Here is a 26,801-nt window from a genome sequence, read left to right as displayed (position 1 = left end):
ACATGCTGTTTAATCATATTTGTTAGCTGTCGAATCACTGTGCGTCAGTATTACAGTGGGGAATGTGGCAGCAGCATTGGCAGAAGTGACCCCATGGCAAAGTGGGGGTGGTGGTAGCAGCAGATGGAGCAGTTGTGGCAGTAGTAGCTCCATGACAGAGTGGGGTTTTTCTGATCTGTCAGAAGAACAGGAAAAAAAAAAAAACTAATCCTGTATTTTGAGCCTCCATAAAACCTTTCAGATGGTCCGTATTTGGTAAGTGTTTTGTATCAGTATTTGATCAGTGTTTGCAAGCCAAAACAGGAGTGGGTCCAAATCAGAGATAAAATGTTATGAAATTATTTGCATCTCATCTGTGTTTTGAACCCACTCCTGCTTTTGGCTTGCAAATTCTAATCAAATTCTGATGGAAAACACTGATCAAATACTGACCATAATAAAGAGGCCTTATGCTCAATTTGCATCTGTTTTAGCCATTCACATCTGCAATCAGATTTTTAACAAGGAAAAAAAAAGTTGTGCATGCAGGACTTTAATAGGTTCTTTCAGTCTTTGGTCAGTGTTTTGCATCAGAATTTGTAAGCCAAAAACGTTAGTGGGTCTAAAACAGAGATAAAATGTAATGGAATTATTTGCTTCTCATCTGTGTTTTGCACCGACTCCTGCTTTTGGCTTACAAATTCTGATGCAAAACATTGACCAAAGACTGAGAGCCTGAAATAACCTATTAAAGTCCTGCATGCACTACTGACCAAGCAATGAACAAATACTGACTATGTGAAAGAGGACCTATGGATCCTTTTTCTTTTTCAGTTCTTCTGACAGTTTAGAAGAAGAGAAAAACAAACTATGATGTAAAAACAAGCAAACAGGGACAATAGTGACCCCATACCAGAGTGGGTATGGGGGCCAACAGCAGTATCAGTAGTAGGGACAATAGTTGACCCATGACAGAGAGAGGGGGGGCAACAGCAGTGGCATACAGCACAAGATGGTGGCAGATCACAGTAGTTGCATTAGAAAGGTTTCAGCAGCACGTGGCCAGAAGTAACAGCCCATTTTGCACAATATTTCTGTGTTAGCACACTACAGTATGATCATTAGTTGCAGAATGATCTACTCTGTTGCATCAGGCATCAGTGTCTGGGAATCCTGGTTGATCCACGTCTGATTCATCTTTATGAATATTAGTCTCTAAACATTTTGGGAGAAAAGGCAGGTTCTCTTATGGGTATATACAGTCATGTGAAAAAATTAGGACACCCTTTGAAAGCATGTGGTTTTTTGTAACATTTTTAATAAAAGGTTATTTCATCTCCGTTTCAACAATACAGAGAGATTAAAGTAATCCAACTAAACAAAGAAAACTGAAGAAAAGTATTTTCAAGATCTTCTGTAAATGTCATTCTACAAAAATGCCTATTCTAACTGAGGAAAAAGATAGGACACCCTCACATGTATTCCCTCTTAAATTGGCTCAGATCTCACACAGGTATATCACACCAGGTGCACATAATTAGTAGATCGTTACTCTGCATGTTGAATGAGGCTTGCCCTATTTAAACCTCAGACATTTAGTTTGGTGTGCTCCTGACTGTTGAAGTGAGAGTGAGCACCATGGTGAGAGCAAAAGAGCTGTCAGAGGACTTCAGAAAAAAGATTGTAGCAGCCTATGAGTCTGGGAAGGGATTTAAAAAGATCTCAAAAGATTTTGAAATCAGCCATTCCACTGTCCGGAAGATAGTCTACAAGTGGAGGGCTTTCAAAACAACTGCCAACATGCCCAGGACTGGTTGCCCCAGCAAGTTCACCCCAAGAGCAGACCGCAAGATGCTAAAAGAGGTCTCCAAAAACCCTAAAGTGTCATCTCGAGAACTACAGCAGGCTCTGGCTACTGTTGATGTAGAAGTACATGCCTCTACAATCAGAAAGAGACTGTACAAGTTTAACTTGCATGGGAGGTGTGCAAGGAGGAAACCTTTGCTTTCCAAGAGAAACATCGAGGCCAGACTGACATTTGCCAGAGATAAAGTTGACAAAGACCAGGACTTCTGGAATAATGTTCTTTGGACAGATGAGTCCAAAATTGAATTATTTGGACACAACAGCAGAGGACATGTTTGGCGTAAACCAAACACAGCATTCCAAGAAAAGAACCTCATACCAACTGTGAAGCATGGAGGTGGAAGTGTCATGGTTTGGGGCTGCTTTGCTGCAGCAGGACCTGGTCAGCTCACCATCATAGAATCCACGATGAATTCTACTGTGTATCAGAAGGTGCTTGAAGAACATGTGAGACCATCAGTTAGAAAATTAAAGCTGAAGCGGAACTGGACCATGCAACATGACAATGACCCAAAACATACTAGTAAATCAACCAAAGATTGGCTGAAAAAGAAGAAATGGAGAGTCCTGGAATGGCCAAGTCAAAGTCCAGATTTGAATCCCATTGAGATGCTGTGGGGTGACTTGAAAAGGGCTGTACGTGCAAGAAACCCCTCAAACATCTCACAGCTGAAAAAGTTCTGCATTGAGGAGTGGGGTAAAATTTCCTCAGACCGATGTCGAAGACTGGTAGATGGCTACAAGAACCGTCTCACTGCAGTTATTTCAGCCAAAGGAGGTAACACTCGCTATTAGGGGCAAGGGTGTCCTATCTTTTTCCTCAGTTAGAATAGGCATTTTTGTAGAATGACATTTACAGAAGATCTTGAAAAGACTTTTCTTCAGTTTTCTTTGTTTAGTTGGATTACTTTAATCTCTCTGTATTGTTGAAACGGAGATGAAATAACCTTTTATTAAAAATGTTACAAAAAACCACATGCTTTCAAAGGGTGTCCTAATTTTTTCACATGACTGTATGCTCCCTGCAGCAATAAACACCCTCTCTGATGCCATACTGCTGGCCAGGCAAGAAATCATGCCCATGGCAAACTCGGTCAGTTGCAGCGACAATTTAAGTTTGCATGCCCGGTAGTGAAGGGGATCATCGATTATGAGTGACAGGGTGCAGTCAAAGTATGCCACAACCTTCTTCTTGAGGTTCTGCTACATGTCCTGCTGCTGGATGGTTTCTTCAGTAGGCGGCTGAAGAAAACTGCTCATCATAGACTACAGACTGAAGTTGTTACATATGGTGCTGGTGCTGCTCCTGCCGCTCCCCTTCCTCCCCGTCCAGTCATGGTAGTGGACTGTGAGTGTGGAGGGTCCCCCTAATAAGACCTTCTTGGGGACGGTTGACGGTGCTTGAAGACAGTGTAGACAGTGACCCATCGACTACACAGCAAATCTCTATAGATGTCCATTTTTGCATCCCTTTCAGGAGGTCTAAAAAATGCCTCCATTGTTGACCATTAGTGAGGGTCTAACAACATGCATAGCCAGTAGTAATCCCTCTGCCAAGTCCTGACAATGCGGCTGTCACTACACAAACATGGCAGCATCAATCTGACCATTTGAACAAGGGACTTGGAGGGCCTCCCGGGCTCCATCTCCACTGTATACTGCCACGGTCTGTCGGGTTGATCTGCGTTGTCTTTGTTTTCACCTTCCAGCTCCTCATGCTACTTATGCTCCTCTCCTGTTGCTTAGGCAACTAGACTACCTAGTTGCGTATAGAATTCCTGGGTGTTTATGTCCTCCTCCTCCTCCTCCTCAGGACTCAGGTGGCCATGATATGTAGGTGCCACATCTTCAGTCCCCTCACCAATCAGATTTGTCAGCCACCCCCAGGAAATGAAGAAGGGGAATGACATCACTCATACCATAATTCTGCCGACTGACAAATAAAGTGGCTTCTTTCAAAGGCCCTGAGCAAACGGCATATGTCATGCATGAGCTGCCACTGACTAACATGGAAGTTAAGAAATCGTTGACCACCTTCCTCATCTCATACAGACGGTCTAACATATGGAGTGTGGAGTTAGAACTACTGGAAGCATTGCATATCAGACGATGTTGGCGAAGAGCATTTTGCCTTTGCAGCTCAAGGTGGGAATGTTTTGTACAATAAGAGTGGCTGAAGTGTTTGCACAGTTTCCTAAACATTTTTAACAGCTCTTGCAGTTCAGTGGAAGACTTGAGGAACAACGTGACAATGATATTGAAGATGTATGCCATGCAGAGCACATGGGTCAGCCCTCCCTGACAGAGCGCAGACAAAATGTTCTTTCTGTTATCAGTAACCATGGTTCCAATCTCCAGTTGGCGAGGAGACAGCTAGTGTTCAATTTCTTGATTGATAAGACTAAGCAGTTCATTGCCGGTGTGGCTCCGTTCATCCAGGCTGACCAGGTGCAGAACCATGTAACAACGTCTAGGTGTGCATAGGTGATGTGCTGGGGGACCACTGTGAACTGTGCCTGCATTGGATGGTGAGGACAAGTGGAGGATGAGGAGGTAGAGGAGGAAATTGGGGAAGAAATCCCAGCATTGCCATCACTTTGCCAAGTTGCTGTCTGAAACTACATTTAACCAGTGTGCTGTGAATTACATATATTGTCCTTGACCATAGTTGCAGTTCCATACATCAGCACTGGCTTGAAATCTGCCAGACACCGAGAGGCCAAAGTACTGGCCCACCTTCTGCTCAATGTATGTATGCAGAACTGGTACAGCTTTTTTGGAGAACTAATGTTGGCTGGGGACTCTCCACCTTGGCTAGGCACAAACCATCAGTTCTCTGAAATGTGCAGAGTCAACTACATGGAAAGTGAGGGACTGTAGTACTAGCAACTTGGCCAGGTGCACATTCAGCTTCTGCGCTGTTGGATGAGTGCACGCACACTGTTCCCTTTTAGCAATAATCTTGGTGATCGATTGCTGTTGAAACGATGAACGAAGAGACAAGGAGTAGGAGGAGCATCAAGAGCTATAGACGACATTGAAGTTGATGGAAAGGTACGACAGCTTCCTTGTGTTGAAGTTGGCGAGCCCTGACTGCTGGAGAGGGGTACCCGTTTACTGTTAGTGGGTTCCTCACAGGTAGTCTACTGAGTAGCAGACGGTATACGCTTCCGGCATTTGGCTGCAGATCTCTTAATGCTTCCATGCTGCTGTCTCACAGGCATGCTGCCAACCTGCTGTCTCACAACCACGCTGCTTCCTGGGCCCTCTATTCACTCAGCTCACACGTGCAATTGATTACATTGTTATCTACATCAGTTTGTTTCTCATTAATGTCACCTCACCTGTCTTGTGCACATGTCCCCGATCTCTCGCAACATGTGCTCCCACCCAAATGTTATCATCGGTAGTTGCATGCCTACAGAAGTCCGCAGAGGACCTTCCCTCAAATCTGTCTGATGACTGTCCTCAAAAAGCTCATCCTCGCTGCAAAACGGAAAAGAGCCGGAAGTGTATACTACTTGGCTCTTCATTAGTTGATTTTCAGTAAGAAAAAAATTATTATAACATTTGTCAGTTTCAAGCTATTTCAGTGATCATTGTGGAGGAATGAAGCGGAAGTAACGCTCGCATGAAGCACCACCTTCTTTTCAAACAGCTGATGGGAAGGAACTTCAACATTTAACCCAAAGTTCCGAATTTAAATATAGAGATTTCATTAATTGGAGGTGTAAGACCATACCTGGAATTATCGTGGATGAAAGGTATGTGTCACCGAGGTTCCTGGCCTCTGTGAAGAGCCGGTATTTGATGTGTCAGCAGCAGCTATTGCTAATTGACAGCTTGAGATTTAGCATGGCTGTCATAGCTGATCTGGAATGGCTCTTACTGGGAGTAGTCAAAGTGCTGGGTGGGTGACTAATCCCCATGTTTTAGGCTGGGTTTTGCCAGGCATAAAAACCAACCAGCAATGCCAGGTGTGTAAATTTTCCTCCCTCTGACAGTGGAGCTCAGGAGTCTGTGTGCTGTGAACTGAAGGCTGCGCTGGGATATGTGGTTTGAGCTGGGCTGGAGGACTCAGGCCTCTCTAGAGGCGAACAGGCCGCCTATGGACTTAATGAGTTGAAGTCGTACATAAAACCAGCTGTATTTCAACCCGTGCCCCATGACAAAAGCTGCAAGCTCACCTCAGCCGAAACCAGGTATAGTATAGTGCAGAGAAAGTGCCTGGCTATCAAATGGGCACTTGAGTCTCTCCGCTACTATTTGCTGTGGAGAAAGTTCCGCCTGGTGACTGACCACTCCCCTCTCAAGTGGATGAGAAAGGCCAAAGAGAGAAATGCCTGAGTCACCAGGTGGTTTCTGTCCTTACAGAACTTTAAGTTCTCTGTGGAACACAGGGCAGGCTGGTTTCAGGGAAACCTGGATGCCCTGTCCCGGGTATACTGTATGGCAGGTGTTCACCCCCTCAGGGTTGAACAAAGGGGGGGTATGTAAGAAGGTACCTGGAATCATCATGGATGGAAGGTATGTGTCACCAAGGTTCCTGGCCTCAGTGAAGTAAGAGCTGGTATTTTATGTGTAAGCAGCAGCTATTGCTAATTGACAGCTTGAGATTTAGCATTGCTGTTATAGCTGATCCGGGATGGCTCTTACTGTGAGTAGTCAAAGTGCTGGGTGGGTGACTACTCCCTACATTCCAGGCCGGGTTTTGCCAGGCATAAAAAACAACTAGCACTGCCAGGTGTGTGGCTTTACCTCCCTCTGACAGTGGAGCTCAGGAGTCTGTGTGCTGTGAACTGAGGGCTGTGCTGGGATTTGAGGTTTGGGCTGGCGGACTCAGGCCTCTCTAAATGCGAACAGGCTACCTATGGACTTGATGAGGCTGAACTGCTAACAGGGTGTGAATTAACACCTAGGAGAAAAGGTGACTTTTATTGTTCATGGACTTTCCTTGTGTGTGAACAAACACCAAGCCACCTGCGTTTTGTGATGCACCTTATCTGCATTCTGTTATACACCACTGTGTCAATAAACACCGCTGTTTGATTCAAGAACTGTGTACTTTGCCTCTATACTGCATCTGCTAGTCCTAACTACCAGAGCGAATCCCCACAGAGGACATAATCTGTAAACTAATTGTGAAATCGAGACAGTAAAGAACATCCATACAGTCAATCTTCTGCAATACACACAACTAGGGATGAGCGAACTCGAACTGTATAGTTCGGGTTCGTACCGAATTTTGGGGTGTCCGTGACACGGACCCGAACCCGGACATTTTCGTAAAAGTCCGGGTTCGGGTTCGGTGTTCGTCGCTTTCTTGGCGCTTTTGTGACGCTTTCTTGGCGCTTTTTGAAAGGCTGCAAAGCAGCCAATCAACAAGCGTCATACTACTTGCCCCAAGAGGCCATCACAGCCATGCCTACTATTGGCATGGCTGTGATTGGCCAGAGCACCATGTGACCCAGCCTCTATTTAAGCTGGAGTCACATAGCGCCGCCCGTCACTCTGCTCTGATTAGCGTAGGGAGAGGTTGCGGCTGCGACAGTAGGGCGAGATTAGGCAGATTAACTCCTCCAAAGGACTTGATTAACTGATCGATCTGCAGCTGTGGATCATTGAGCTGCTGATCCTCAATTGCTCACTGTTTTTAGGCTGCACAGACCGTTTGTCAGTCTCATTTTTCTGGGGTGATCGGCGGCCATTTTGTGTCTTGTGGTGCGCCAGCACAAGCTGCGACCAAGTGCATTTAACCCTCAATGGTGTGGTTGTTTTTTGGCTAAAGCCTACATCAGGGTGAAGCTGTCACACCAAGTGCATTTAACCAGCAATAGTCTGTTCATTTTTTGGCCATATACAAAATCAGGGGCAAGCTGCGCCTGTCACCAAGTGCATTTAACCCTCAATGGTGTGGTTGTTTTTTGGCTAAAGCCTACATCAGGGTGAAGCTGTCACACCAAGTGCATTTAACCAGCAATAGTCTGTTCATTTTTTGGCCATATACAAAATCAGGGGCAAGCTGCGCCTGTCACCAAGTGCATTTAACCCTCAATGGTGTGGTTGTTTTTTGGCTAAAGCCTACATCAGGGTGAAGCTGTCACACCAAGTGCATTTAACCAGCAATAGTCTGTTCATTTTTTGGCCATATACAAAATCAGGGGCAAGCTGCGCCTGTCACCAAGTGCATTTAACCCTCAATGGTGTGGTTGTTTTTTGGCTAAAGCCTACATCAGGGTGAAGCTGTCACACCAAGTGCATTTAACCAGCAATAGTCTGTTCATTTTTTGGCCATATCCCAGTCTAATTCTGTCACTAAATCCATACCGGTCACCCAGCGCCTAAATACTAGGCCTCAAATTTATATCCAGCTAAATCTGTCCCTAGTGCTGTAGCTGGGCGAGTTATTTAGTGTCCGTTCAAGCACATTTCTTGTTCTGGGTTGAAATACAATTCTCAATTTAGCAATTTCATAATTTAGTGGTTCCTGCTATATCAGAGCTCTTTGAAATCTATCCCAAAAAGGGTATATAATATTGAAGGTGCACATAGGGTCATTCAGAGTAACTTCACACACACCCGCTACTGTGTATTTCCAAGTCTAATTCTGTCACTAAATCCATACCGGTGACCCAGCGCCTAAATACTAGGCCTCAAATTTAATTCCCTCTAAATCTCTCGTTACCACCGCTGTACTGTTGTTGCTGGGCAAGATATTTAGTGTCCGTCAAAGCACATTTTTTGTTCTGGGTTGAAGTACAATTCCCAATTTAGCAATTTCATAATTTAGTGGTTCTGCTATATCAGAGCTATTTGAAATCTATCCCAAAAAGGGTATATAATATTGAAGGTGCACATAGGGTCATTCAGAATAACTTCACACACACCCGCTACTGTGTATTTCCAAGTCTAATTCTGTCACTAAACCCATACCTGTCACCCAGCGCCTAAATACTAGGCCTCAAATTTAAATCCCTCTAAATCTCTCGTTACCGTTGTCCTGTTGTAGCTGGGAAAGTTATTTAGTGCCCGTCAAAGCACATTTTTTGTTCTGGGTTGAAGTACAATTCCCAATTTAGCAATTTCATAATTTAGTGGTTCCTGCTATATCAGAGCTATTTGAAATCTATCCCAAAAAGGGTATATAATATTGAAGGTGCACATAGGGTCATTCAGAATAACTTCACACACACCCGCTACTGTGTATTTCCAAGTCTAATTCTGTCACTAAATCCATACCGGTGACCCAGCGCCTAAATACTAGGCCTCAAATTTAATTCCCTCTAAATCTCTCGTTACCCACCGCTGTACTGTTGTTGCTGGGCAAGATATTTAGTGTCCGTCAAAGCACATTTTTTGTTCTGGGTTGAAGTACAATTCCCAATTTAGCAATTTCATAATTTAGTGGTTTCTGCTATATCAGAGCTATTTGAAATCTATCCCTAAAAGGGTATATAATATTGAAGGTGCACATAGGGTCATTCAGAATAACTTCACACACACCCGCTACTGTGTATTTCCAAGTCTAATTCTGTCACTAAACCCATACCTGTCACCCAGCGCCTAAATACTAGGCCTCAAATTTAAATCCCTCTAAATCTCTCGTTACCGTTGTCCTGTTGTAGCTGGGAAAGTTATTTAGTGCCCGTCAAAGCACATTTTTTGTTCTGGGTTGAAGTACAATTCCCAATTTAGCAATTTCATAATTTAGTGGTTTCTGCTATATCAGAGCTATTTGAAATCTATCCCTAAAAGGGTATATAATATTGAAGGTGCACATAGGGTCATTCAGAATAACTTCACACACACCCGCTACTGTGTATTTCCAAGTCTAATTCTGTCACTAAACCCATACCTGTCACCCAGCGCCTAAATACTAGGCCTCAAATTTAAATCCCTCTAAATCTCTCGTTACCGTTGTCCTGTTGTAGCTGGGAAAGTTATTTAGTGCCCGTCAAAGCACATTTTTTGTTCTGGGTTGAAGTACAATTCCCAATTTAGCAATTTCATAATTTAGTGGTTTCTGCTATATCAGAGCTATTTGAAATCTATCCCAAAAAGGGTATATAATATTGAAGGTGCACATAGGGTCATTCAGAATAACTTCACACACACCCGCTACTGTGTATTTCCAAGTCTAATTCTGTCACTAAACCCATACCTGTCACCCAGCGCCTAAATACTAGGCCTCAAATTTAAATCCCTCTAAATCTCTCGTTACCCACCGCTGTACTGTTGTTGCTGGGCAAGATATTTAGTGTCCGTCAAAGCACATTTTTTGTTCTGGGTTGAAGTACAATTCCCAATTTAGCAATTTCATAATTTAGTGGTTTCTGCTATATCAGAGCTATTTGAAATCTATCCCTAAAAGGGTATATAATATTCAAGGTGCACATTGGGTCATTCAGAATAACTTCACACACACGCTTCTGTGCATTTCCAAGTCTAATTCTGTCACTAAATCCATACCGGTGACCCAGCGCCTAAATACTAGGCCTCAAATTTAAATCCCTCTAAATCTCTCGTTACCCACCGCTGTACTGTTGTTGCTGGGCAAGATATTTAGTGTCCGTCAAAGCACATTTTTTGTTCTGGGTTGAAGTACAATTCCCAATTTAGCAATTTCATAATTTAGTGGTTTCTGCTATATCAGAGCTATTTGAAATCTATCCCTAAAAGGGTATATAATATTCAAGGTGCACATTGGGTCATTCAGAATAACTTCACACACACCCGCTACTGTGTATTTCCAAGTCTAATTCTGTCACTAAACCCATACCTGTCACCCAGCGCCTAAATACTAGGCCTCAAATTTATATCCTGCTAAATCTCTCGTTAACGCTGTCCTGTTGTGGCTGGGAAAGTTATTTAGTGTCCGTCAAAGCACATTTTTTGTTCTGGGTTGAAATACAATTCCCAATTTAGCAATTTAAAAATTTAGTGGTTTCTGCTGTATCAGAGCTATTTGAAATCTATCCCTAAAAGGGTATATAATATTCAAGGTGCACATAGGGTCATTCAGAATAACTTCACACACCCGCTACTGTGCATTTCCAAGTCTAATTCTGTCACTAAACCCATACCTGTCACCCAGCGCCTAAATACTAGGCCTCAAATTCATATCCAGCTAAATCTGTCGTTAGTGCTGTAGCTGGGCGAGTTATTTAGTGTCCGTTCAAGCACATTTCTTGTTCTGGGTTGAAATACAATTCCCAATTTAGCAATTTCATAATTTAGTGGTTTCTGCTATATCAGAGCTATTTGAAATCTATCCCTAAAAGGGTATATAATATTGAAGGTGCACATAGGGTCATTCAGAATAACTTCACACACACGCTACTGTGCATTTCCAAGTCTAATTCTGTCACTAAATCCATACCGGTCACCCAGCGCCTAAATACTAGGCCTCAAACGCAGCCGCCTGTCTACAGCCAATGTGGACAAGCTGACGTTCATAAAAATGAACCAGGCATGGATCCCACAGGATCTGTCCGTCCCTTGTCCAGATTAGACATTAACTACCTCCCCTTAACCATATATTATTGGACTCCAGGGCACTTCCTCATTCAATCCTATTTTTATTTTCATTTTACCATTATATTGCGAGGCTACCCAAAGTTGAATGAACCTCTCCTCTGTCTGGGTGCCGGGGCCTAAATATATGCCAATGGACTGTTCCAATGTTGGGTGACGTGAAGCCTGATTCTCTGCTATAACATGCAGACTGATTCTCTGCTGACATGAAGCCAGATCCTCTGTTACGGGACCTCTCTCCTCTGCCTGTGTGCTGGGCCTAAATTTATGAAAATGGACTCTTACAGTGGTGGGTGACGTGAAGCCTGATTCTCTGCTATGATATGAAGACTGATTCTCTGCTGACATGAAGCCAGATTGTCTGTTACGGGACCTCTCTCCTCTGCCTGGGTGCTGGGCCTAAATATATGCCAATGGACTGTTGCAGTGGTGGCTGACGTGAAGCCTCATTCTCTGCTATGACATGCAGACTGATTCTCTGCTGACATGAAGCCAGATTGTCTGTTACGGGACCTCTCTCCTCTGCCTGGGTGCTGGGTAGTGTTGAGCGCGAATATTCGAAAAGCAAATTTTTTTCGCGAATATCGCAACTTCGCGATTTCGCGAATATTTTGAATATAGTGCTATATATTCGTAAAAACGAATATTTGTTTTTTGTTTTTCCCCCCCCCCACAAAATTACAGTACACATATAATTGATTGTTTCCCAAAGGTCCAACAGCTCAGATCTTACTCACATTGCCTAGAAAGTGATTGAGGCGCGAATCTTCGTAAGGCGATGTTATTAGCGCACATGCGAATATCGGCACGTCCCAGAACAGAGGCAAAGGGCTTTGCATTCATACATTAGTGAATTGAGTTGCGAATCTTCGTAAGGCGATTTTATTAGCGCACATGCGAATATCGGCACGTCCCAGAACAGAGGCAAAGGGCTTTGCATTCATACATTAGTGAATTGAGTTGCGAATCTTCGTAAGGCGATTTTATTAGCGCACATGCGAATATCGGCACGTCCCAGAACAGAGGCAAAGGGCTTTGCATTCATACATTAGTGAATTGAGTTGCGAATCTTCGTAAGGCGAGTTTATTAGCGCACATGCGAATATCGGCACGTCCCAGAACAGAGGCAAAGGGCTTTGCATTCATACATTAGTGAATTGAGTTGCGAATCTTCGTAAGGCGATTTTATTAGCGCACATGCGAATATCGGCACGTCCCAGGACAGAGGCAAAGGGCTTTGCATTCATACATTAGTGAATTGAGTTGCGAATCTTCGTAAGGCGATTTTATTAGCGCACATGCGAATATCGGCACGTCCCAGAACAGAGGCAAAGGGCTTTGCATTCATACATTAGTGAATTGAGTTGCGAATCTTCGTAAGGCGATTTTATTAGCGCACATGCGAATATCTACACTTGTCCCAGAACAGAGGCAAAGGGCTTTGCATTCATACATTAGTGATTGAATTGAGCTGCGAATCTTCGTAAGGCGATTTTATTAACGCAAATGCAAATATCTACACTTGTCCCCAGAACAGAGAGGCAAAGGCCTGTGCATTCATATAGTATAGCACCATATTCGCGAATACGTAGAACTTCGTAAAATTCGATTTACGAATATTCGTATTTTTTATTTTACTTTCCACCTTACAGATTACATTGATCTGTACTCTGTCAACTACTGTCATCACCCCCCACTGTATCTCGATTGATTCCCAAAAGTCTCACATTCCCTAGAAAGTGATTGAGGTGCGAATCTTCGTAAGGCGATTTTATTAGCGCACATGCGAATATCTACACTTGTCCCAGAACAGAGGCAAAGGGCATTGCATTCATACATTAGTGATTGAATTGAGTTGCGAATCTTCGTAAGGCGATTTCATTAGCGCACATGTGAATTTTGCATAGCATATGTATTATGCGATAATTCGAATTATCGCATATGCGAAATAATAACGAATTTGAATAATCGCGAATATTTTACGAATATTCTTTTGAATATTCACAAAATTTCGCGAATTCGAATATGGGACATGCCGCTCAACACTAGTGCTGGGCCTAAATTTATGACAATGGACTGTTGCAGTGGTGGCTGACGTGAAGCCTCATTCTCTGCTATGACATGCAGACTGATTCTCTCTCTGCTGACATGAAGCCAGATTCTCTGTTACGGGACCTCTCTCCTCTGCCTGTGTGTGTGCTGGGCCTAAATATATGCCAATGGACTGTTGCAGTGGTGGCTGACGTGAAGCCTCATTCTCTGCTATGACATGCAGACTAATTCTCTGCTGACATGAAGACAGATTCTCTGTTACGGGACCTCTCTCCTCTGCCTGGGTGCCGGGGCCTAAATATCTGAGAATGGACTGTTCCAGTGGTGGGTGACGGGAAGCCAGATTCTCTGCTATGGAACCTCTCTCCAATTGATTTTGGTTAATTTTTATTTATTTAATTTTTATTTTAATTCATTTCCCTATCCACATTTGTTTGCAGGGGATTTACCTACATGTTGCTGCCTTTTGCAGCCCTCTAGCTCTTTCCTGGGCTGTTTTACAGCCTTTTTAGTGCCGAAAAGTTCGGGTCCCCATTGACTTCAATGGGGTTCGGGTTCGGGACGAAGTTCGGATCGGGTTCGGATCCCGAACCCGAACATTTCCGGGATGTTCGGCCGAACTTCTCGAACCCGAACATCCAGGTGTTCGCTCAACTCTACACACAACCCAACAAATCTTATGAAAAATTGGAAAAGAACACCAGCCATTGCTAAATGGGGTTAAAACACCACAGGAAATATTTCTGACCCACATCTCTGACAGGAGTCCTAGAAAAAATGCTATACATACTAAGGTAAGAAAAAACAAACTATTCAGAATATAAAGGGTCTTATAAGCAAGTGAAAAAAAAAGCTCTTCAAAATATCAGTCATGCACCTTTCCTTACTGAAAACTGAATTAAAGGGGTTGTCTAAACTAGAACGGACATTGAGCTTGTTGTCAGGTCCTAGGCGACAAACCCATTTAACACTACTGTATAACTGTAGCATTTATCAGTAACTGAGAAGCTCTATAACTGTTCTAAATGATGGAAATACATTTCTAAGACTTGACCAGTTAAAGGCTGATGTCACTCAGTAGTTTTTTCTGGTGTGGTTTAGGCGTTTTGTAGTTTTTTGTGTAGTTTTTTTTAATATTAAACACAAGGGGGGGGGGGGAGATTTATCAAACTGGTGTAAAGTAGGACTGGCTTCGTTGGCCATAGCAACCCATCAGATTCCACCTTTCATTTTGCAAAAGAGCTGTGGTAAATGAAAGGGGGAATCTGATTGGTTGCTATTGACAACTAAGACAGTTCTACTTTACACTAGCTTAATAAATCTTCCCCAATATGTTTATCTGATTCAAATTCTCCACCGCACCCATGCACTCAGAAGCATTACAGATATCGTCTGATGACTGGCTCATGCAGCCTTATATCCAGTCCCTCATGCAGCCTTATGTCCATTCAATGGCTGGACCATTGTACAAAACAAGTTACCTTCTATGTTACCTCTATCTCCTCATAGATTGTAAGCTCTTGCCCCAGGGTCCTCATTACTCTTGTTTTAATTGTTGACTTGTCTTTTTATGTTATTTATGACTACATGAACCCCCTGATTGTAAAGAGCTGTAGAATATGTTGGCGCTATATAAAGTAAGAATATTATTATTATTATTATTATTGTTATTATTATTATTATTATTATTAATTTTAAAGTTCCCCTCTTATTTTTATGGCTAAATGCTGAAAAGCTACTTTCTTTTTTTTTTCAATATATTTTCAATATATTTAATACAGTATATGAGAAGGTTACTCTCACATCTGACAACTAAGGTGATGTCATTTACTACTTGGAGTTGAACTGAATGTCATTTCATAAAGTGGCCACATGGAGGCACTAGAGACTTATCTAAAATCATTTACCAGAAATTCTGAAGCCGATTAAGACTTTTGAAACTGGTAGATTTTTAGGTGGATTTTTGCAACCATTTCATTTACATGTAAACTATGATTTCAACACAATATCTATATTTTTAAAGTTGAGATGTTATAATTCTGTAAAATAATGTCATTTTTGCAAAACCTTTGATATTTTGATATGATTAGTGTTGAGCGAAGCCAGCTTCGGATCATAGATCTGAAGTCGCTTCATTCAAAGCTTCGTTTGAATACTGTACGGAGCTTTGTCTATATATGGGCTCCAGTGAGGTAAATTCATTATTCCCCTAGTCTCACAGGACTTTGCTTAATAACTTTGGGATTTGATTTTTAAACTTTAAAACCATTTTAATACATGGATCCAAAGTCAGCTTCGGTACTGAAGTACCAGTTGGTACCGAAGCCGACTTCGGATCCAGGTTTTAAAATGGTTTTAAAGTTTAAAAATCAATTGCTGAAGTTATTCACCAAAGTCTCGCAAGACTTTGGGAATAACTCACTTTGCCTCACCAGAGCTAAAACATTTTAATGCTGTACAGAGACCCGTCTCCGTACAGTATTAAATTGAAGTTTGGAGCAATTCGTTCAACACTAGATATGATATACTGACTGCACATACATTTTTGGATGCTATTGATAAGAGTTCAGTAACGTTAACTTTATCAGACGAACAATAAGAAACTTGTCCGCATTTCGGATTTTGAACACAGACAATACTCCTGTATTACATTTGTGTGATACCCACCTTACTGTATATAGTAAATACTGGTTATACTGAACATCGTCAAGAATGCAGAGGGAGGCTTCCATGAAAATGTTAAAGATAAACAGCCTGGAGTTCTTATTGGGAAAACTTTTCTAAAAGCAAATTTATGAGGAGAATTTCTTTAAAGAAAATATTTCCAAGCTCAGAGATCTATCCTCAGGATTGGTGATCAATATCAAATCAATGGGGCTCCGATACCCTGCACCTGTATCTATCAGTTTGAATATAGCTGCAGTGCAATGGCGAGATTACTGCAGCTCAGCTCCTATTAACTTGATATTGATTAGTGATGAGCGGCATAGGCAATATTCGAATTCGTGAATTTTTACCTAAATATTGGCGATTGCAAAAATCGCCAATGTAATATGCACGAATTGCGCACGCAATTTTATTACCTACAAACAATCATACAAAGGCTATATGCCAAAAGCCAGGTATGTGCAAGCCAACAACCTATCCATAAGACAGGTACAGTCAGCATACCTTACAATGCAGCCTTATGCACTATGAGACATTCAAGTCCAGCTCTTTATCCATACAGATTTGAGAGCCAGTGAGCCTCAAAGTTGCTTGACTTCTGTTGGATGGTTTGGGGGACCTGCGACCTACATAAACATGGAAAAAACATGCAAATTAGAAGAATCTGCATTGTTTTTCCGTTGAAACACGATTTGCATATCTTTCCCATATTCCCATGTTTATGCAAATGAGTTTACATGACAAAACAGTTTAGAAAGGGTATTGAATATAAATGTTAGGACAATTAGAAAACTGAACATTTTTATGCAGCCCTCCTAAGCATAGAGAGAAGAGTTAGCTGGCATCCAAAAAATATATAATTTTTGTCACCCTAATGGTAATGATCTAGGTGCGCAGGTCCCCCAAACCATCCAACAAAAGTCAAGCAACTTTGAGAGTCACTGGCTCTCAAGTCTGTGTGGATAGAGAGCTGGTCCTGAATGTCCAGATCCCCTAAGTCATCCAACAAAAAAATAAAGCAATTTTGTGGTTTTCTTTTAAATTAGAGCTGGTCTTGAATGTCTCATTGCACACAAGGTTGACATTGTAAGGTATGCTGACTTTATCTTTCTCATGGAAAGGTTGTTGGATTGCGTATTCTGGCTTTTGGCATACAGCTTTTGTGTGATTGTCTGTTATATGTTGTTAATTGTGGTTAATGATTTATTTTAAAAATAATATACCATTTATAAAAAAAATGATAGGTAGGAAAATGCTTTTAATAAAAGTTAATTAATGATAGTTAAAATAATATTATTTTTTTTTGTATAGATGATAGATAGCATAATAAAGATTAAGAGTAGCTATATACAATAAGTGAGAAAAGATAATAGGTTTATCTAGTGATGAAAAAAAATCTAGAATATTCGCTATTACAAAGATATAGCAATATATTCTAGATCTTAACGAATTCTCAAGGTGCTATAGTCACGATACGAATTCACGATTAGAATATTCGCTCTTAACACTAATATTGATTAGAGATAAGTATTCAAAAATTTGATTTGGCTGCTTCTCCAAATTTTACAAAAAATTTGCTTCCCAACTAATTACTTCCTCACAAAGCGCATTTCTTTGTAAGTAGTGGGTGCAATGACAGGGAGCAAGATGAGGGTAAGCGACCCGTCATAAATAAAGGTGAAATATATTGACTCAGATTTATGACTATCATGAAGTACAATGTGTCACAAGAAAACAATCTCAGAAGGGCTTGGATAAATCAAAGTGTTCCAAAGTTATTACCACATAAAGTGACACATTTCAGATTTGCAAAAAAATGGCCTGGGCAGGATGGCGAAAACTGGCCTGGGGTAGAAGGGGTAAACTTAAGTGCACTAGACTAGGTTGTTATAGAGGATCATTTATGTAGAGACACACATAGAAGTCACAAGAATGCCAAAAAACACACTGATATATGCTTTTAGCGCAGATCAACATGGTTTCCAAATTGATTGTTGATGTCTATTCAGTTATATGGCAAATTGCAATTGTGAAGCTTCTACATCTGTCTCTGCTCTAAGGTCGGCCCAGATTCACATAGGGAGGGATATATGATGCTGTGATGCATTTACACTGCCAATTGTCAAGCAGATTATCGGGAAGAAATTTTCATATGAATGTTCGTTCCAATAATCTGCCCTTGTAAAGGTTCCGTAGATCACCCAATGAATAAGCAAAAATCTAATTCATGTGGTGAAATTATGCTTGGTGTAGACACCTCAATTATAGTTTCTGAGTAGAAGATTGTTCTGTGTGAACAGTGTCAATGAATTTGTATGAGAACAAGTGATAACAGTAGGCATCGCTCATCCTCATACAGTGGAGGTGATCACTGCATGTAAATTGGCAGGAAGGAACACTTCCTTCATGATATTTGTCTGCTAGTTGGCGTGGTGTAAAAGCACATTTAGGGTCAGTTGAACCCACAGTTGGGCTGTGACACATGCAGAAGATCGACACAAGACAGACATCTTTTAAAAGTTGTCTCATAACATATAGAAGCAAGATTTGCCTCAAAATGCTAATCACACATAATAAACATGATCCAACCAAACACTTTTCTAAATCCAACTACTAGACATGGCTCCTTGCATTCATGGTTACTTTTGTGGGTGAAATAATAGGGAAGAACTATACAAAGTAGGCATTACCTGTACAGATGAAACTTGATAGTCCACCATAGACGACATCATCGTTATCTGGTAATATAAACGGACACCGTGTTTGTACCTCCAAACAGTATTGCTTGCAAGGAATTTTGCTACGGCATTCAGATTGTGTAACTTCAAAAGACTGGGAACATAGCCAGGACTTGTAGACAGCCTGAAAAATAAAACATAAGTTAATGTTATATAGCAGTTGTTTTTTTATTTTTTTATTGGGACACTAACAAATGTATGCAAGTGGGCTTGAAAAAGATGGGATTTATAATAAGAACTATTCTGACATCTCCACAGTACAACTTACGACATGAACTAATTATATTTCTTATCGGTGCATTGGCCAGTTTACAAGATATATCAATCTGCATACTAATATTGTATACCCCTTTCATTAACAGCTTGTACCATTGTTATGTACGTATAATCTATTAAGTATATTCTACAGAAAGAAGACCTTGTTTCTTCCTATCACATAACACAAAAGTGACTAAATCCTATTCAACATCAAGCCTATAAATTACATTGATAGGACATTATTTAATATCCATTGACAATATGGACTTCAAAATACAACCTGGGTCAGCAAACAAAAAGAAACTGCTCAGCAGTAGATTTAGTCCCAATCAAACCACCAGCGCAGGATCTATCAGCTAGATAATTCATATTCTTTTTAGCTCTATAGCCATAAGGACTCATATCTACAGCCTGACATCATTATAGGGATCCATGGTAGTAAGCCCATGACCCACAGAGTTCCTGTATATGCCTCTGGTTTTCAGAAAACCTTTTGAAAAATTGTGGCATAATCAATCACATGCTATATTACGGAGGTTTTGCTTTTAGCGGAAAATAAAGTTCTGGATGCAAATAGAGTGTTTAATACGTCTTAACAGGTTTGTGCCTGGATGGTATTTTAACAGGCATTAAAAAAACTTTTCAGATAAAAAAGCTGAAGACAAAAATTCAAAATAGATCCTTCTTTTTGCCTAATTTTCTTCTTTTTTATGTATGCTATTAAAAATCCAGTAGATAAAAAAGGCGGAAGAACGTATTAAAAACATAACAAGAATCTGAAGAAATACTTTAAAGGGAACCTGTCACTTGGATTTTGTGTATAGAGCTGAGGACATGGGCTGCTAGATGGCCGCTAGCACATCCGCAATATCCAGTCCCCATAGCTCTGTGTGCTTTTTATTGTGTAAAAAAAAATGATTTTATAGATATGTAAATTAACCTTAGAGTCATATCTCCTCCCTAATTTGGATATGTATCAAATTGTTTTTTTTTACACAATAAAAGCACACAGAGCTATGGGGACTGGGTATTGCGGATGTGCTAGCGGCGATATAGCAGCCCATGTCCTCAGCTCTATACCCAAAATCCAGGTGACAGGTTCCCTTTAACTGTACATTCCAAAAGTGATATGAAACCAAAGACTTGCCTAAAATAAAGTTCTAATATATGTCCACACAGGACTGATATGCTGCAGATTTTATTGCTTTGCTATAGTTGCAGCAAAAAGATGTAGCTTTTGTTGCAGAATTTGTAGAGTTTGTCACAGATTTGACCATATGTACTGCAAATGTAAAATCTGTGGTGGAAGCCAACAACGTATATGTCCCATTTGGTGGACTGGGACTGAAAAGCAGCACTGGCACACAAAGCCCATCAGCACCTCATTCTCAACCTTACAGAAACATGGCAGCGCACAAAGCACACTGTGGAAAATCTTTCCTTGTGTACGCCCATAAACCACATCACCAGCGCAAGAAGAAAAACAATAGGGAAAGTAAAAAGACCTAATCCCATGGTCACGAACAGAAGTACACGGACTTGTAGACAAAGTCAAGGGTACGCTACCACAGCAACATAACCAATAAAACTGCCATTTAGTGACCATACAGAGGTCAGATGCCATTTCTACACAGGCACTCTGCAAAATACAGATTTAGTAATTGTTAAAATTACAGACAAATGTGCGTCTTTTTAAGACGTGTTACACTCTGACATGTCTGTTTGCGTTAAGACTTGTATTATCCATGGATTAACAACTCTCGAGAATCTTATTTTTTGTTGTTAGAACTGAATATTGTGCCATTTATCTCTTATTCCTCCTGGAATAAATTTAAAACTGTGTGTTACCATCATAACCCTTGTCAAAGGGCTGTGTCCCTACATAGTGACTGCGTCCAATCATTGCTGACAGTATCAGGCTGTGTAAGGACACATTTTATTCACAAGGGGAATGACAACACTCAGTTGTCAATTAGTTTGCTGCAACACAAAGGCCCCTTGCAGACGAGCGTTTCTCCCGCAGCGAGTCCACATTGCAGCACCCGGCCTGACCTCCCATCGCTGCCGGGAGTCACATAGCATTATATTGATTTATGATGCTATGTAATCCTTACAGTTCTGGAATGTATTGGATAACACTGGCAGCATTATGCCAGTGTTAGCCAATACATTTCAGAACTGTAAGGGTTGCACAGCATCATAAATCAATATAATGCTATGTGACTCCTGGCAGCGATGGGAGGTCAGGCCGGGTGCTGCGATGCGGACTCGCTGCGGGAGAAATGCTCGTCTACAAGGGTCCAAAGACCTTGGCTGCAGATGGCCCCTTGTGGATGGAACATGCACAGCTGCCAATGGCCTCATGATTTTGCAGGTAAGACCTTGGCTTTATGAGCAGAATTGTGCACCAATTGGTGGCTGCAGGTGTGTGGACTTTCATCCATATGCGGCTGTCGGAGAATGTAATTGTGGCCCTTCTGTAACACTACTGATTGATTTCAAACTTCACGTCCTCAAGAATACATGTAACGAGAAAATTGCTGCATACTGTTGTAGCTCTACAGGGGGTTAAAGGGGTTTTTCTATTGATGACCTATCCTCAGGATAGGTCATGAATATTAGATTGGCGGGGGTCCGACACCTGGCCCCCCCGCTGATCAGCTGTATGAGGAGACATTGTCTCTCTTACTTTTCGTTGCTGCTGTCCCATAGGCATACAGCAGTGACCAGGAAGAGAGAATGGAGATGGCACGTGCACACTGTGCATGCCATCTCCTCATACAGCTGATGGGAAGGGGTGTCAGGTGTCGGACCCCCGCTGATCTGATATTAATGACTTGTCCTCAGGATAGGACAGGATAGGATTAAAAGCCCAGACAACCCCTTTAAAATCAGTTAGTTGCATCACATAACATCTCTACGTAGGCCAGGTGTTCATACATTTCTAGGAGCAATAATTAAAGAACGTCACAAAATGCTCCAGAATTGTCTCATACAATGTATCCGCGTGTATTCATAAAAGATAATTCACACAAACAATTCCATATGTATAAGCACATAAATTGTAGCTGAAGGTAAAACATGGATGGATATATAGATGTGATAGGATGGATGTCTGAATATCCTATACTTAATTATATACCATGGGATGAGAGTGTTCCTTAGCACCTGGATGAATGAAGCACTGCCATTAAGAACAGTAAGGGCTCGTGCACACAAACGTATTTTCTTTCCACTTCTGTTCCTTTTTTTTTGCGGACCTTATGCGGATCCATTCACTTCAATGGGTCCGCAAAAACAACGGAAGGTACTCCGTGTGCATTCCATTTTCATATTTCCGTATTTCCGTTCCGCAAAAAAATTGTGCATGTCCTATTATTGTTAGCAAATCACGGTCCGAGGCCCTATTCAAGTCAATGGGTCCTCAAAAAATCCGTATGTCATCCGTATTTTGCGGATCCATACTATAGAAATACTATGCCAAGCCCATATTGCTCATGTGTTTGGTGATTAATAAGTTACTGTTTTTATTTCAAATCCCAATCCGCAAAAAACAGATCGCATACGGAAACCATAAGGATATGTTTTGTGGAATAACGGAACGGAAGAGGACTTAAATCAGAAAAGAAAAAAAAAAAACTCAGTTCCGAAACAACTAGTAGGACACACTGGGGATCTGCTGGTAGGACACACTGACAGTCCAGTCCTTACCCAGACACTTGTATTTCATATGTACAAGTCACAAAAACTGTGCAGGAAACTATGGTGTGCATATTAGCCCAGATCCACCAAAGAAATTACAGAAGCATAGGTACTGTATGGGATGATATACTGTGCATATTACTGTAGACTCTTCTATTTCATATATACTTCAGATAAGGGCAGTACTGTGCATGTCATATGAAGTAGTATTTTGCATAGTGCACCAAAATATGTGATCTTCATGTATGCAGGCTTCTGCCAATAGATGAACGACAATCAAGTATACATCACATTGATCTGTGCTCGTTAAGTGCTCTTTCCATGTTGCACATGCCACATACAGTTTTGTTCAAAATAATAGCAGTCAGACATCACTGACCTGATAAATCACTGTTTTTGGTAGAAATGATATTTCTACATGGCTAATAATTTAATAGCAGGTGTAGTAGAGTAATAGAAACCCAACAGACCCAACAGTCATGACATGCATGCTGCTGATTCTCTGTAATTCAATCACTAATTCAAAGGGGCATGTTCAAAATAATAGGAGTGTGGAGTTTAATGAGTGAGGTCATTCATTCTTTGAAAAACAGGTGGCAATTATTGCCCTTATTTAAGGAAGGATGGCAGCAATGTTGTACATGCTGGTTACAGTGCATTTCTCTCTGAAATTCTGAGTAAATGGTTTGTTCCAGACATTGTTCAGAAGAACAGCGTACCTTGATGAAAAAGTTGATTGGAGAGATGAAAACATATAAAGGATTCAGAAAATGATAGTCTGCTCAGCTAAAATGATCCCAAATCCTTTAAAATGGCAACCAAAGCCTGAAAGACGTGGAAGAAAGCGAAAAACTACCATTCAAATGGATGAAGAATAGCCAAAATGGCAAGGACTCAGCCAACAATCAGCTCCAGGAATATCAAAGAAGGTCTAAAGTTACCTGTGAGTACTGTTACTATTAAAAGCCAAGCTATCTGCAAGAAGCCCCCGCAAAGTCCCACTGTTGAAAAAAAGACATGAACTGAAGAGGTTACAATTTGCCAAACAGCACATTGACTGGCCTAAAGAGACATTATGTGGACTGATGAAAGTAAGATTGTTCTTTTTGGGTCTAGTGGCCAGAGACAGTTTGTCAGACAACCCCCAAACACTGAATTCAAGCCACAGTACACAATGAAGACAGTGAAGCATGGTGGCGCAAGCATCATAATATGGGGATGTTTCTCATACTACGGTGTTAGGCCTATTTATCGCATACCAGGGATCATGGATCAGTTTGAATACATCAGAATACTTGAAGAGGTCATGCTGCCTTATGCTGAAGAGGAAATGCCCTTGAAATGGGTGTTCCAACAAGACAATGACCCCAAACACATCAGTAAACGTGCAACATCTTGGTTCCAGACCAACAAGATTGACGTTATGGAGTAGCCAGCCCAATCTCCGGATCATAATCCAATAGAAAACTTGTGGGGTGACATCAAAAATGCAGTTTCTGAGGCAAAACCAAGAAATAGAGAAGAACTGTGGAATGTACAGTAGTACAATCATCCTGGGCTGGAATACCTGTACACAGATGCCAGAAGTTAGTTGACTCCATGCAACACAGATGTACAGCAGATCTCAGAAACAGTGGTTCTACAACTAAATATTAGTTAAGTGATTCAAAGGAAAGCAAAATCTTCAAACATTTTTCAGTTTATATAGTGAATGTTTGAGTTTGTAAAGAAGAACCAACACTGGGGGCAGGGGCAACCTGTGTGCCTGGCCCACTGTGCATGCAGCCCACCTGGAATCTGCCCAGTAGGGTAGATTGCCAGCCTGGATCTGTGTCCCACGTTGACATACCCTTAAGATGTTTTACAAGAACTTTGGGGCAGATTTATCAAAAGTGGTGTAAAGAAAAACTATTTGACTTGCCCATAGCAACCAATCAGATTTTACCTCATTTTCCAAAGGAGCTCAGAAAAATCAAAGGTAGAATCTGATTTGTTGCTATGGGCAACTAAGCTAGCTTTCCTTTGCACCAGTTTTGATAAACTTTCATTTTTAATGTACACCTGAGCTTGATCAGAAGGTCACCTAGGCATACAGCTCATTGAAAAATGTTCTCCAAGGATCCAATATGAGCCTTGCTCTACAGTAGCCAATATTATAGAACACACCATGCTTTTTGCTGTTGTAACCAATAATAATGGACATGACTGCATTACTGCGCAAACATCAGTTAAGTAATGAAATCAGTTATAGAAACGTACAGTTCTTTAAAACTATTCTAAGATCCAACTCCCTGAATGAAAACATTCAGAGTGCAGAGTGTTAATATCTATTACCCAAACACAAGAATGAACCTAGATCACACCTCCTCATGCTAGGCTTTGATCTAATAAATGCTTCTCAGCATAATTAACATTGCTCCTCAGCATAAATAGTATACAGGCCCTATGTTGCATGCTGTACATGAGGCATTAGTACTCATTTTGATCAAAAAGCATAAGCCCACTCACCACAACAAGTTTTCCTCCTCGAGTGGGAACCTACTCTAAATTTGGCGCGGCACTGCGTAGCAACCATCGGCACCACAGCACCGCACCAGCAGACGGTGGGACTCATCAGCCAAACAGCACCCCTGCTGCTTGGCAATGCTACCCTGGCACTGGGCCCCACCATCAAAATGTGTACTAATCCCTTATGTAAGCATACAAAATAGGGGCCTGTATACTATTTATGCTGAGGAGCAATGTTAATTATGCTGAGAAACAGTTATTAGATCAAAGCCTAGCATGAGGAGGTGTGATCCATGTTCATTCCTGTTTTTGGATAGTTAATATCTATTACATTGCCAGCACCATCAATTCTGAAGCAAGGCAAAGCTATTCTGTTCTTCACTAAATGCTCTCTATTTCCAAATACAACATACATTTCACATCTGAAATCTTTTATACAATTTACAGTCCTAAACATCATACTAGTCTGCTTGTTGCAATGCTCTATATAGACCAAAAGAAAATCATGAACTGACCCGAAATGCCTCATCTAGGAAAGGCGGGGAGAAACAGTGACGGTGCCTCGTTCTACTCAACGCCACTGGTAAATTTATAATAAAATGTTTCATTTTATTAGCTAATATGAAATGAGATAAGGAAGCAACACCCATATATGTGAGCTTGATGCCCTTCCTAGACCTATAACTCTATATATATATATATATATATATATATATATTTATATATACTAGCTGATGACCCAGTATTGCTGGGGGTATTTAATTATTGCAATTTTATATTAAATAACAGTGACTTTCACAGTGGCCGCCTCTTTAACGATGACTGCCCCTTTAATAGTGACTTTCACAGTGCTGCCCCCCTTTAACGGTGACCGCCCCTTTAACAGTGACTTTCACAGTGGATGCCCCTTTAACGGTGACTGCCCCTTTAACAGTGACTTTCTCGGTGGCTGCCCTTTTAACAGAGACTTTCACATTGGCAGCCCCTTTAACGATGACCGCCAGTGACTTTTATAGTGGCAGTCCCTTTTACGGTGACCGCCCCTTTAACAGTGACTTTTATGGTGGCCGCCCCTTTAACAGTGACCGCCCATTTAACAGTGACTTTCATTGTGACCGCCCCTTTAACAGTGACCTCCATGGTGCCCGCCCCTTTAACAGTGAACTTCACAGTGCCCACCTTTTAACAGTGAACTCCACAGCGCCCGCCCTTTTAACAGTGAACTCTACAGCGCCTGTCCGTTTAATAGTGGCCCCTGCCCCCCATGCATGTAGCAGTGTAGTTGTGCCGTTATACGACTGAATATTTCAGGACCTGCGAACTGGTAAAACCTGCTGATCAGTTGTTATGGCAACCTAGAGTAGGACCTGTGAGCTTCTATTGGCTGATAAGGGACATGGGACTGGCCATAGGGCAGACCGGGCATTTGCCCGGTGGGCCGGGCCGCCTCAGGGCTCGAGTCGAGGGGGAACGGGTGGGAACGGCGTTCCTGCACTT

General features: G+C 41.5%; 1 protein-coding gene across 1 annotated transcript in view; it reads right to left on the bottom strand.

Annotated features, from left to right (window-relative positions):
* The window catches only part of NALF1 (NALCN channel auxiliary factor 1), a 603,580-nt gene that overhangs the window by 10,319 nt on the left and 566,460 nt on the right, over positions 1–26,801 (bottom strand). The window contains exon 2 of the mRNA XM_044287750.1: positions 18,789–18,960. Coding sequence (XP_044143685.1) covers positions 18,789–18,960 — 172 coding nt within the window. The remainder of the gene's footprint in view (positions 1–18,788; positions 18,961–26,801) is intronic.

The sequence above is a fragment of the Bufo gargarizans genome, chromosome 3, assembly GCF_014858855.1.
Source record: "Bufo gargarizans isolate SCDJY-AF-19 chromosome 3, ASM1485885v1, whole genome shotgun sequence".
Taxonomy (NCBI): Eukaryota; Metazoa; Chordata; class Amphibia; order Anura; family Bufonidae; genus Bufo; species Bufo gargarizans.
This window is presented reverse-complemented; position numbering and strand designations above follow the sequence as displayed.